General features: G+C 41.7%; 1 protein-coding gene across 2 annotated transcripts in view; it reads right to left on the bottom strand.

Moving 5' to 3' along the window:
• Positions 1-13,725, bottom strand: part of NEB (nebulin) — a 230,402-nt gene that overhangs the window by 53,549 nt on the left and 163,128 nt on the right. For both annotated transcript variants that reach the window (XM_030797596.1, XM_030797595.1), the window contains 10 exons: positions 13,523-13,630; positions 11,424-11,528; positions 9,430-9,537; positions 8,762-8,866; positions 8,558-8,662; positions 7,476-7,574; positions 7,027-7,137; positions 2,600-2,704; positions 1,855-1,959; positions 1,506-1,610 (listed from right to left, as the gene is read on the bottom strand). In XM_030797596.1, coding sequence (XP_030653456.1) covers positions 1,506-1,610; positions 1,855-1,959; positions 2,600-2,704; positions 7,027-7,137; positions 7,476-7,574; positions 8,558-8,662; positions 8,762-8,866; positions 9,430-9,537; positions 11,424-11,528; positions 13,523-13,630 — 1,056 coding nt within the window. The remainder of the gene's footprint in view (positions 1-1,505; positions 1,611-1,854; positions 1,960-2,599; positions 2,705-7,026; positions 7,138-7,475; positions 7,575-8,557; positions 8,663-8,761; positions 8,867-9,429; positions 9,538-11,423; positions 11,529-13,522; positions 13,631-13,725) is intronic.

The following is a 13,725-nucleotide window of genomic DNA, read 5'->3' as shown; positions in this document are numbered from 1 at the left end:
AGAAGATTCATCTAATCTACACAAGATGGGTGCTTCTCTGCACAACCTATTTTCAACGTCAAACAGTTCTTTTGTGATAACTGAGCAAACACAATGAAAGATGTCTTTTCTTTGACTTTGTAATTTTGTTTTTTAGATGGATCATAAGATTGCTTAGATCTACTTGTGGGGCTAGCCACGGTTAATACTGAATATTAAATGCCAGATACTACCCTTGTTACATTAGACTATTGTAAAGATTAGAGTTATCAGAATTGCTACTGATAAAGCCCTAGGGATGGCACTGTCCAGTGGGGCATGATGAATCCCAGGGCCAATTTCAATGTGTGGTCACCGCTGTAAGATATTAATTCAGCTTGGTTCAAATAAATATTCAACAGTAACTTTGAAGTGATAATGATAAAGGATGTCACAAGAAGACGAAAAATATCCTATAAGGTAGATTTTGAGGAGAATATATGATTTTTTCCCAGCTTATATTTTAAGCACTAACTGGCATTGCCTTTTTCTAACTAGTAGGCTCTTCTCTGCTCCAAATAAAAATTCCTAACAAAATTATGGAACTGAGATATTGTTCACATTTGCTGTACCTTCTCTTTTCTGCTTAGGGCTCACTGCAATCACCTTAAGATGCCTTGAAATCCTAGAGCTATGTTGCTCAGTTGAGGGGGTCATGAAGTTGGCTTGATTTTTGGCTCAGTTTAAGTCCCAACATGTCTATTCCTCTAGGGGTGTGGCTCTGGTAATGGGTACAGTGAATTCCTGGTTGGACCCTGAGACACAAAACCCGTAAGGACTGGCTATTTACCTTGGATTCACTACTTCACATCTTCATTAACAGATTATTAACAGATTATTACCATTAAAAGGCAGCCTTGCCCTCGATTGCGTGATATGGAAAATGAACGTCTGTCCCCCCAATTTTAACCACTGTGTCATGCATCATTCACATGATCTATATGCAATTAAGAGAAGAAAGGGAACAAACATTTTCTGAGTGTCAACTAGGAGCCCAGCAGCATGCTAGACACACACACATTATCTTGTTTGGTTTTATTTAATTATCACAATTCTCATTGTCATTCCACATATATGAAAAGAGACTCGGAAAAATTAGACAGATGATATAGAGTCATACAGCAGGCAAGTAACAGCATCAGGATTTGAATCCATGTCTGGCTGACTGCAAGACCATAATTTTATGGATAAGTAAATTAACTGTCAAGTATCCCCAGAAAATGCTACTGAAGAATTACAAGAAAGGGTCATATTTTTACTCAGGAGAGAATTGAGAAGAATAGGCTTCTGGTATCTCTCAGCTGCTTTGCCTGACTAGTATTGTTTGGGCGTTTTTGTTTTGTTTTTTTCTCCTTAAAAAAAATATGTGTTTTTTTCCTGGGCCATGATTTAGAACTATGGATATGGCTGAAATATGTTATGTTTCTTAGGTACTTCAACCTCAGCTCTCCCTATCACAACAGAAGAAAAAAGGAAGGGATGCATACATCACTGGCATTCCAGTAAGCCCTCTTGGCTCTGATGAGGATTGGCGTATCTGGAACCGGAGTGTACTTGTCCTTCATCTTTTCATATTGAATCTTGTACTTTTTCTGAGAAATAAGTACAGAAGAGAGAGACAAGTTTAAGTGTCTTCCCAATTTCCAACCAAGCCACAGGTCTTGTGGAGGGGCACAATGTGTTACACACTTTAAGAGAATAGCTCTGCCTTTTGTGTTTTGATGATGCTGAGCACCATTTATAGTAATGAGCTCTCTGATCAGAGGTAGCAGGTGAAGGTTTTAACAAAGTATTTTTCCTCTTACCCAGTGCCTCAGTGCTGAATTCCCATCTTACCTCGCTGACCATGTCCTTCACGTCTTTAGCATGCTTCAAGGCTGTGGTCTGGTTTCCAGCATGATGATGGGGTCTCTCTTTGGTGGCAAGTTCAACATACAGATACTGAATAATAGAAGAAAGTGAGGTGTCATAGAGATAAAGCATTTAGTATTTAGCATTCAGTCCACTTCATTCATTTCTAACCATTCAGTGGGAAGGTGGCATCTGCTTACTGTCCTGATGTTTGCTTGTTTTTTTGTTATATGCATTTCTGTTCAGTTCTCTCTGTGTCTCATATTTGAAAACACATATACATACTCCAGTTATCTAATATGCCTACCGCTGAGTATGATCCAAGCAAAGCCATGTGATAAAGAATGCTAACAGAAGAGTGAGAGGATTCTGATTGATAGATCCCTCAACATATTTTCCCCTCATTTTTGCTTGACTGCATGAAATAACAGCTTTGTTTGCAGATAACAGGAAGATCCTATAGAATGATCAAGCAATTATTTTCATTACTCCAAAACACAAGTTTTATAACACTTAGGAAAGAAGATGTGGCATCCCTTGCCTGAGTAAAACACAACCATAATTATCATGGCCCCAAAGAGAACTGCTTCTTCAAGTGCAGTGTTAATGGGCATGAGGTTGCAGCCAGGACAACCAAGTGTGTGAGTCTGCCACTGGCCAGGTGAGGCCAGGCACACATAATCACCCCCTGTGATGCCCGAGTGGCAGGTTTATGAACCTCTGAGCTTACCTGACTCTGAAGCTTCTGCCCTCGCTTGGCTCTTAAAAGATCAGGAGTATCAGGAACTGAAGTAAAGATTGACTTCTGCTTCTTGCCTGCAGCTCTGTAGACCAGCTAGACATAAACCAAGTCATCACCATCACTTCTGTTTCATGGGCATGTTATGTTCTCTGCAGATGCCTTCACTGCTTTTACATAGAAAAGGCAGGAGCCCTCCCACTGCAATGACTGCAGTTTCTTCCCAATAAACCCACCTTTTATTTACCTCCTACACCCTCCTTATCTTTTTTTCCCCTGTGTCAAAACAAGAGACATTCTCTAGCCTGTCCAAAATTCAAGCCTCCTGCTGTGTTGTTGGTCCCATTCGCAGTTGCCCCTTCTAGTACCCTATTCCAGCAATTGTCTCCATCTCCTCTGTATCTTCCACTCTTCCTGTTTTCCCAACCCTCTCTCTTCACCTGCAAACAGACTCAAGACCTCCGGTCATTAATTAAGCCTTTTCCAGTCTCTAGCCAGTGGCCTTCATTCTTCTTGTCTCAGCCAAGTTGCCTGTGTTTCTTCTTTGCCTCTCTTTTGATTAATTTCTCAAGACCATAGTTTGGCTCTCACCTACCCACGTCAATGAAGTCACATTCATTGAGACTACCAAGAACCTCATGATTGCCATGAACACTTCTCTGTAGCAACTGAAGCTGCTCAGTGTTTCATTCCTGAAAACTCTCTTCTCTGGCTTCCATTCCACCATTCTTCCCTAGGTGGCCTCCTGTCTTTTAGGCCTCCTCATCTGCCTCCCTCTGGTTCTGCCCTCATGCAAAGGCTGCTGTTAGCTGGGGTAAAGGATTGGCCCCTTTCACCCAGTACATTCTCCTGGGGTGATCTCATCTGTACCTGTGATCTCAAGCATCACTTTGAGATTGATGACTTCCAAATCTACATATCCAGCATCTTTCCTGAGCTCCAGACCCAAGTTTTCTACAACTTTCTGAATTTGGGTGATTTACCATGTTCAATGTATAATTCTTTATATTGCCTCTATCTCTATCTCAAATTGCTTCTTCTCCTATTTTCTCTATTTTGCTAAATGACTCGTTGATATCCCAGTTACTCAGGCCAGAAACTTGGGGGAGTCATCCTAGGCTCCTCCCTTATTCCTACATCAAAATGGTCGTGAATCCTGGGCTCCTCACTTTGTGATATTCCTGAAATCTGATTCTTTGCCAACACCACTGCCCTAGTTCGCCTTCCATCTTATTTTCTACATGTCAAAACCACCTGCTCAACTCCTTTATTGGATCACCCCACATGAGTCACCCATCTTTCAAAAGTCTGAGATACGTATTTTCTTAATGCTCAAATCTATTCTTCATAGAAATAATTCTTCAGTGATTTTTCCAAAAGTCCAAGGTCATTTATATAACACCTACAAGTTTTTATAACCTGGCTCCAACCCATGTTTCTATAATAGCTTCATTTCCCAGCATCCTTCCACACCCTCCATGTGCTATGTAAACTAGTCCCAGTTACTAGAACTCATTATGGCTACTTTCACAGACTGTCTTTCCTGCCTGAAATGTTCTTCTCCCTCTTATTTGCCTGGAAAACTCCAAGAGTCCATGCTGTCTTGACTCTTCCTATATAAGGCCATTTGTCACACCAATGCCTGTTTCTTCTCCAAGACTAGGGCACAGTAGTTCAGTGGTACGATCCTTTCATCAACTAGAGCTCAGACAAAGGGCCTAAAAAATAATAGTTGCCTAATAAATGTTGAAGGAATTTAATATAATGAGGCAAATGAGAAAGAACAAATGGATACCAAATAAATTCTAATCATGGATATAAATACCAGTTGAACAGATAAAATGTAAGAAACACACACACACACAGACGTCAATTTCTTTAAATCTGAATTATATATGACTGCAAGTTAAAATGTAGCTCGTGTGTTTGGGACTGTTTTTTTTCGTGTTACTATTGAAAGAGATAAACTAAATGAAAACTTAATGTTTCTTCCAAGCTAAATTTTGAGTAAAGTAAATCAACAACTCTTAAAATTTTATGGTTAAAAGGAGCTCAAATCATCATTTAGTCCAATTCTTCAGTTTAGGAAATTAGGGTGCTAAAGTTGTGAATTACATAAGGTCATATGGCTAATTGGAAGTAAATCTGGGACTAAAACCCAATTCTCCCAAGCAATTTTTTTCTTATTTTTAAATTGTACTTATATATTTATTTTTAGAGACAGGGTCTCACTATATTGCCCAGGCTGGCCTCAAACTCCTGCACTCCAGTGATCCTCTGGTCTCAGCCTCCCAAGTAGCCAGGACAGTAGCTATGTACCACTGTGCTTGGCCTCTATGCCATTTCTAGAATTATACATTTCTCTGTGTATTATATTTCCCCTGCACTTAGGTATGCATTGCTTATGCTTCTTGCGACAATGTCCCTGCTTCCTAGTACTACAAACGTGTATATGTCAAGAATCTATACAATTGAAAACTCAAAAGTTGGTAACTTCTTTTGGCCATCACACTTTTTACTAACTCAATGTTTTCCAAACTTTCCTGATATTAACCCCTCCTGACCCCCACGGTTCTTATTAAAAACAGATTTGTAGGCTGTCTCCCAACCCTTCTAAATTCAGGAGAATGGCTTGGATCAGCATTTTATCAAGCCTGGGTCATTCTTATGGGGAGGCAAATGTGGTGCAAACTGCTCCACTGAAAAATATCCATTCTTCTTCCTCAGTGCTGATGCGCAAGTTGCACAAAATCCCCCTGGGAATTGGGAAGAGGAGAAACTAAAGTTTTAGATAATTCTGAACCCAGAAAGCCAAAAAGAGTAAAGGTATTTCAGAGTTTTCTTTACTCTGAAGCACTATAAGTTACCAATTTTTTTTTATTATTATTTGGTAGCTGGAGGAGAGATGTGGTGCAGTGGTTTTCAACACAGGCTGCATATTATTAAACAGAATCTCTATGGAGCATCTAAAAGTATATAGATGCCCAGACACAGAGAATCAGAGTCTGGTGTGGAACTAGGAGTCAGGGCCCTTTCTGGGTGGTTTTTAAATATTCCACAGGTGATTCTCATACTGAGCCAGAGTGGAAAAGCACAACTTTACCAGGATAAAAATAACGTGAGCATTCCAGTCTGAGTGCGAGCACTGGCTGAAATAACACAGTGAAGCTTTTAGGAAAGCAAATTGGCTCAATGTTGCATTTGCAAAAGCTGAAGAGTTAGTCATCCTCTGTCTCTCGCTCACTGAGTATAGGAAGCTGCATATCCCTCCACTGAGGGTGACATTTGGTATTTCAGGGCATCACTAAGAGCCTAAGATTCCTAATCAGCAGCCATCAGAGCTACCTAGAAGGATGAAATGGCCTGGAAGCCAATGCTCAGCTGGGTGAAGCCACAATACAGAATGGTGAATGCACAAACTGATGAATGGAGCTACAATACCAGAGTGACAGTAGAATGAGAATGGCCAACTGACCTATAAGAAGAGCAACCATTTACACTTGTGAAATGCCCTTTGGCAAACATGCACATCTATTATGGCCAAGGCACTATGGGACACACATAAATAACATGGGGCCCAATCATCAAGGAACCAACACTAGGTGAGAAAATCAGATCTATTCACAAATAACTGCAATATATCAGGAGCCTCAATGCCAGATGAAAATGAAACTAAGTAGTCTGAATTTTACTGAATGGGCAGCAGAGCAGGGAGCCACTGAAGCCTTCTCCAATGGCACTGCCACGCTCAGCGCTCCTGATAAAGAAAATTTTGAAATAAGTTTAGAGACAACAAAAATAATAAGTAAGAAGGTCTTTCTAGGCCAGGTGCGGCGGCTCACGCCTGTAATTCCAGCACTTTGGAAGGCCGAGGTGGGCAGATCACCTGAGGTTGGGAGTTAAGAGACCAGCCTGGCCAACATGGAGAAACCCCGTCTCTACCAAAAATATAAAATTAGCCAGGCGTGGTGACGCATGCCTGTAATCCTAGTTACTCTGGAGGCTGAGGCAGGAGAATCTCATGAACCCAGGAGACAGGTTGCAGTGAGCCGAGATTGCGCCATTGCACTTCAGCCTGGGCAACAGGAGCGAAACTCCATCCCCAAAAAAAAGAAAAAAAAAAAAAAGGTCTTTCTAATCTATAAAATCATGCAAAACCCCTCATCAGCCCTAGACATAGGAAGAGCAAGTATGAATATGCTTATCTTACCAAAAAGGGGCAAAATAAGTAAACTGAGGTAAATTGCAGTTGGTTGACTTGCTTAGACACAGTAGCCGTTCCACAGTTAAGAGGGGAAATATTTTACCTGCTGCAGTTGCCTGAACAGCGATCACTAGAGGAACTAAGAGCCTTGTGGAGTCATTCAGTTTGTACTGGTCAATTTGGTTGACTTTAGTGACAAGTAAAGTGTCTTTACCTCACTCAGATGTGTCTTCAGTTCTTGCACTTTTCTGTATTCTGGAGTGTCAAGCACCACTTTGTATTTGTCTCGCATCTTCCTTGCCTTATCAGTATATAGGTAATTAGACTTAAAAAAAAAAAGAGAAATACAAGTTGATTAATCATTTAAGGGATTCACGTCATGTTGTCTTTCAAATGTCTGGCATGTGTAAGCTGAGCAGGGCTTTCATCTGTCCTGGATGTCTTCCCAGGCAGAAGCAAAAACAATTGTCATTTAACTAAGCACCTTTCATAGGAGGCACAGATCACATTAGGCAGGTGATAATCTGCTCAAGTGAGTTAGTGATAAATTTCCCCTTAAAAGTAGCTGCAGGCTAAGATCCCTTCAGCCTAGCCCTGGAGGCTGGTGATGGGGGCATCCAGCTGTGCGGGGGGTAATTATGCATTGTGATGATGTGCACTCACCCAGAGCTTCCGCAGGTGCCGGGAACGGACCATGTCAGGAGTGTCATACAGGAAGCAGCCAAATCCCTTCAGGACCTGCAAGTCCTCTTTGTATTTAATCTGAGAGACAAACACAGAAATATAGCTGGTCATAAGTAAATGTAAATCAGGAAACACAAAAGATGGAGTAGCAACACTTCTTAATTACTGTATCTTTCATTTTGGTTCATCTACTTTTTTTTTTTTTTTTTGAGACAGAGTTTCATTCTTGTTGCCCAGGCTGGAGTGCAATGCCAAGATCTTGGCTCACTGCAACCTCCGCCTCCTGAGTTCAAGCAATTCTCCTGCCTCAGCCTCCCTAGTAGCTGGGATTACAGGCGTACATCATCATGCCCAGCTAATTTTTGTATTTTTAGTAGAGACGGGGTTTCACCATATTGGCCAGGCTGGTCTCGAACTCCTGACCTCAGGTGATCTGCCCACCTCAGCCTCCCAAAGTGCTGGGATTACAGGCGTGAGCCACCGTGCCCGGCCGGTTCATCTACCTTGTACTCTTAGTTTACTTGCACGCAAATAAGTCATGGTTTTTTTCATTTAAGTCTCTAGCCCTAGCTGAGGAGAGAACACTGCTATTATTTTATTACTATAATATTGATTGGAGAAAAGAACAGATTGAATGGATTGGTCATTTAGGAGGAGAGAACATACAAGGAGAATGAAAAAAATGGCAGCAAGAAGTTGCTAACGGGGTCAGAGTAGGGATGAGTGAGAGGAAAACACTCAACATGACCTGGGACAGAGGCCACATAGGGAGTTAGGGAGTGAGGAGTTGGAATGATTCCGTGTTGAATGTAGAATGGTGGTCACTGAGTGATCAAGAATGATGGCAATTCTGTCTTCCCCAAGTGGTCCTCTTATTACTGTTTCCATAGGTGTAGAATTGTGGCATCCTCCTCCCACACTGTCTTACCTCCAACTTATACTCTTTGTTTAGAAGTGCTTATCAGAAAAGGCTGTTCAAAGACCACTGGTTGTTTTAACTGCTGAAAACAAGCCTGCGTCTTGGTAAGACTACTACAGAAAGACCCCTACGAGATGCTTACATCACTGGTGATGTCTCCCACGTAGCGGCAATGGATCACTTGGGGTGTGTATGGCAGAGAGATCATGTGGCCCTGCATCTTGAAGAAGTCTGATTTGTAAATCAACTAAAGAAAAAAAATACCCCAAAACACACGTATTAGAGATCAAATGATTGACATTCATCCCTAGTCTCTACTCCCTGTCTTTCCTAAGAAAATACCCACCTCACTGACAGCCTCTTGTGTCTTCTTGACTTGGCGGATCTCAGGGGTATCGGGAGTTGTATGGATCTTGTCTTTAAGTTTGTGGTACAATTCCCGATACAGTCTCTACGTTGGAGGAAATATCATTACAGGCATTTAGTAGGGGATGACGAGGGCATCTACTGACTAATCAAGAATAAAATATTTTACATAAGGAGGAGGGGAGGAAATATCGAGGATATAGAAAATGATTGAGATTAGGAAAAAAGGAGAAAATAAGAGTTTTTTCATTTAGGTGAAGAATTCTGAGCACAAAGCCTTCCACCTTCTATCAGATGGTTGCATAGTAGGATCAGATATGCAAACCAATAGTTGGTGTAGAAAACCAGGATCATGAGTCAGACTAAAATGCAACCTTATTAAAGATTTTGAATGTAAATGTCAAAAGAAGAAATTAATTCTTTAGAAAGGTTTTGCATCAGAATCTATGGAAGCCTCTCCAAGGCATTACCAAATACAAAAAACCACTACCAAGAAATATCAGTATCAAAATGTGACAATAAGGACCTTTTTCGTTTTTGCTGGTATGTAAGTTTACAACTGAAATACAATTAATTCTTAATACATTTCAAACAAAGCCATGGCTATTGAAACTCAATATGTCTCTTGGAGAATCAGCATTCAGATACCTCGCTGGTAACATTGTTGACTCTCCGGACGTGGACAAATGGAACATCTTTGGGGCCAAGTGTATAGCCATATGCCTTGGTGTGTTCATAGGCTTCTTTGTACTTGAACTGCAAAAGCAAAGTGAGAATGAGATCAATGATGGGTAAACAAGGAGCAACATTACATTTCTCCAAATAGAAAAGAGATGTCACCTTTATTTGAAAAATTGCTCTTTTTAAGGATTAAGTATGAAGAAAAGTCATTGACAAAATTTCAATATTAATCCAGGCCTTGAAAATTATGTATTGGAAAATAAAACCAGGCCCAGAAAAGAATAAAATTCGACCTTGCCTAGGTGAAATCTGTTTGTAGGGAGATATGCAAAATGCCAGAGAAAAATCTTTATTTTTAGCCCCAATGTGGCTAGAAAATTAGAAAATACAAAGAAGAAACAAGAGAATGTATTTAAGACTGATGAATAGCTTCGTGGACTGATTTTAACCAACCATTTAAACACATCTTTTAGGTGTTAGATTATTATTATTATTTTTTTTTTGAGTCTCTTTTTTTTTTTTTTATTATACTTTAGGTTTTAGGGTACATGTGCACAATGTGCAGGTTTGTTACATATGTATCCATGTGCCATGTTGATTTCCTGCACCCATTAACTCGTCATTTAGCATTAGGTGTATCTCCTAATGCTGTCCCTCCCCCCTCCCCCCACCCCACAACAGTCCCCGGAGTGTGATGTTCCCCTTCCTGTGTCCATGAGTTCTCATTGTTCAATTCCCACCTATGAGCGAGAACATGCGGTGTTTGGTTTTTTGTTCTTGCGATAGTTTACTGAGAATGATGTTTTCCAGTTTCATCCATGTCCCTACAAAGGACACGAACTCATCATTTTTTATGGCTGCATAGTATTCCATGGTGTATATGTGCCACATTTTCTTAATCCAGTCTATTGTTGTTGGACATCTGGGTTGGTTCCAACTCTTTGCTATTGTGAATAGTGCCGCAATAAACATACGTGTGCATGTGTCTTTATAGCAGCATGATTTATAGTCCTTTGGGTATATACCCAGTAATGGGATGGCTGGGTCAAATGGTATTTCTAGTTCTAGATCCCTGAGGAATCGCCACACTGACTTCCACAATGGTTGAACTAGTTTACAGTCCCACCAACAGTGTAAAGGTGTTAGATTATTAAATCTGTGACTGTCTACTTTGGAAGTACATTATTGAGCCACAGGTTATTGGGTCCTTTCTGGCCACCAGGTTTGATTCCCAGGACTATGAAGGGTAGCACAGAGGGAGAGCTTATTATTCCACCAGTGGCTGGTTGTGGTCTGCAGGCCAGACTTACTGGGATGGCCACAGTTTCCCTAAGACTTCCCCATGCGGTAAATGCATCAAGTCCCAGTTGAGTACTTGTAAAAAGTGGAGAAGGGCAACATGAGGGTCATCATCTGAGCAAGCTACAGGTAGTAAGAGCCTGTGTACCCCTCTAGCCTTCTGTGAACTGTGCACAGAGGATAAGTAGTGAGCTAAATATCAGCCAGCAGCTAGGCAAGAAGTCTTCTTTTCAAAGGAACACATGGTGATGTTATATCTTCTGCAGTGAAACATAGCAGAAGGAAGATGATACTATCACCACACCTCAGTAGTGTGTGGGTGAAGTTGCATTTCCAGTAAATGGCTTGGGATAATTCAGGGTGCATCTGTGCTAAGTAAGGCCAGCAGAAGTAGAGGCATCATGACAGCCATGGGCCCTCAGCCAAGGCTCCCAAGAACATCCTGTTCTAACCCACAGGGCTACCCAGGCACTGCTGAATTGCAGAAGCGATCAATTGCACAGCACCCCTCAAAAATATGCTGTCTCTCCTCTCCAGCTCCCATCATCCTATCAGGTTGAACCTTTAGGGTGAGACTGGAGGATTAGAACAGGCTATTAATTAATATAAGTCTCCCGCCACCCCACCTTCAGACCCATCTCAATGAAGAGGAGACCACTCACATAACTGCTCATGTAACGGGTGTCCTTGATGTGTTTGAAGTGAGGAGTGTCACCTGGAAGTCTATATCCAGTGGGCAGGGTGCGTAGGCTGGTTTTGTATAGATTCTGCCGGAATGAGGAAGAGCAGGTTAAATGACATCAGGCATCAAGTAACTGATCTCAGCTTAACAAATCACATATAGCTCATGTTACGTTTTTGACTAGATACTTAATACACTTATGCTCACCGAACTGATTTCAGGAAAGAATTAAATACATTCTAAGAGTCATAAAATGAGTCAGATTACTCTTCACCTATTGTTTTGGAAAAATAGAACAATGAGTGAAATGGTTTATTGAAAGTAGTTCCTGGCCAGGTGTGGTAGCTGACATCTGTAATCCCAACACTTTGGGAGGCCAAGGCAGGAGGATTGCTTAAGGTCAGGAGTTGAGACCAGCCTGGACAACATAGCAAGATCTCACCTCTACAAAAAATGTTAAAATTAGCCAGGCGTAGTGGCATGTACCTGTAGTCCCAGTTACTTAAGAAGCTACGGTGGGAGGATCACTTGAGCCCAGGAGTTTGAGATTGCAGTGAGGTGTGATTGCACCATTGCACTCCAGCCTGGGAGACAGAGGAGACCCTGTCTCTAAAAAAAAAAAGAAAAAAAAAAAAAAAAAAACTAATTCCTCTATGCTTCCGAACATATGCCCAGTTGGCTGTATGGCATCTAGCAAGAATTTGGGAAATGCAGAGAAGACAGGTAACCAAGTGTCACCTCTGCCATTACTCCATCCTCAGGTGATGATATGCAAGCCATCATGAGATATAGCCAGGCACATGTTTGTATTACCCTCTCCTGCCCCCTCCAAACACAGTGTGTTGACATCAGGCCGTGAAGAGGTCAGGATGCACGTGTTCATGGCAGGAAGGGAGGACACGGAGGAGTGTCTGTCTGTGACCTTAATACTCTGTCTCTTGGAGTTTAGGATTAAGAATTACATTTAAAATATGAAAAACCAAATTATTTTTATTTTATTTTTGAGACAGGGTCTCACTCTGTCACCCAGACTGCAGTGCAGTGGCACCATCACAGTTCACTGCATCCTTGACCTCCCTGGGCTTAGGTCATCTTTTCACCTCAACCTCCCAAGTAGCTGGGACCACAGATGCATGCCACTATGCCTGGCTAATTTATTTATTTTTGTATTTTTGTTCAGACAGGGTTTCACCATGTTGCTCAGGCTGGTCTCAAACTCCAGGCTCAAGCCATCTGCCTGCCATGACCTCCTAAAGTGCTGGGATTACAGGCATGAGCCACTGTGCTTGGCCAAAATTATTATTATTATTATTATTATTATTATTTGAAACGGAGTTTTGCTTTTGTTGCCCGGGCTGGAGTGCAGTGGCGCGATGTCAGCTCACTGCAACCTCCGCCTCCTGGGTTCAAAAGATTCTCCTGCCTCAGCCTCCCAAGTAGCTGGGATTACAGGCATGCACTACCATGCCTGGCTAATTTTTTGTATTTTTAGTAGAGATGGGGTTTCACCATGTTGGCCAGGCTGGTCTCGAACTCCTGACCTCAGGTGATCTGCCCGCCTCAGCCTCCCAAATTGCTGAGATTACAGGCATGAACCACCGTACCTGGCCCAAAATTATTTTTAATACTCAAGATGGGAAATAACATGAAAAGTTGAGACCAAATCAGCACCATTGGGTAACATAGCATAGGCAGGTTAAATATGCAGGTGGGATCCAGGTTCTTTCTCTTCTGAATTCCAGCAACAATTTCTAGTTCATCTTTGATTGAGGTTAAAGGCCTTGTCTCTGTTATCTTGATTTTCAGCTTTTTGAAAGCAGAGAATATATACTGGCTTTCTTCTTTGTAACTTGTAAATATTGCTAAAACATGCCCATTATGTTGGTTTGATTGCTCCATAGGGGGATCCTGGCAGCTAGGAGGAAAGATAGATTATGCTCTGTGTTTTTGTTTTTTCACCTCATGTGAATGGAACAGCATTTATACAAGGTCAGGTCAAGAGGAAGCAAGCTCCACTTGCTTCCACAGAGGCTGATGGAATGGATTTCTGCTGGGCACTCTCAAGTTCTCACTGCTCACCGAACTCTGGAGCTTGTATGCATGAAGGGCCCGGTCCAGATCCACGGTTTTGGTAGTTGGAGCCACTTTGCCTCTGACACTGTGTACATAGTCATAGTGGTAGACAGCCTGGTGCAGAAAGAAGCATTGTTAGAAGCAAAGAGAATGGGAACCCAGGTCCCTCTTTAAAAACAATAACGGTAGCCTGCTTCCCTTTGCCTGGA

This window comes from Nomascus leucogenys, chromosome 17, assembly GCF_006542625.1.
Source record: "Nomascus leucogenys isolate Asia chromosome 17, Asia_NLE_v1, whole genome shotgun sequence".
Taxonomy (NCBI): Eukaryota; Metazoa; Chordata; class Mammalia; order Primates; family Hylobatidae; genus Nomascus; species Nomascus leucogenys.
The sequence above is the reverse complement of the archived record's forward strand: the minus strand, read 5'-3'. Positions and strand labels throughout refer to the sequence as shown.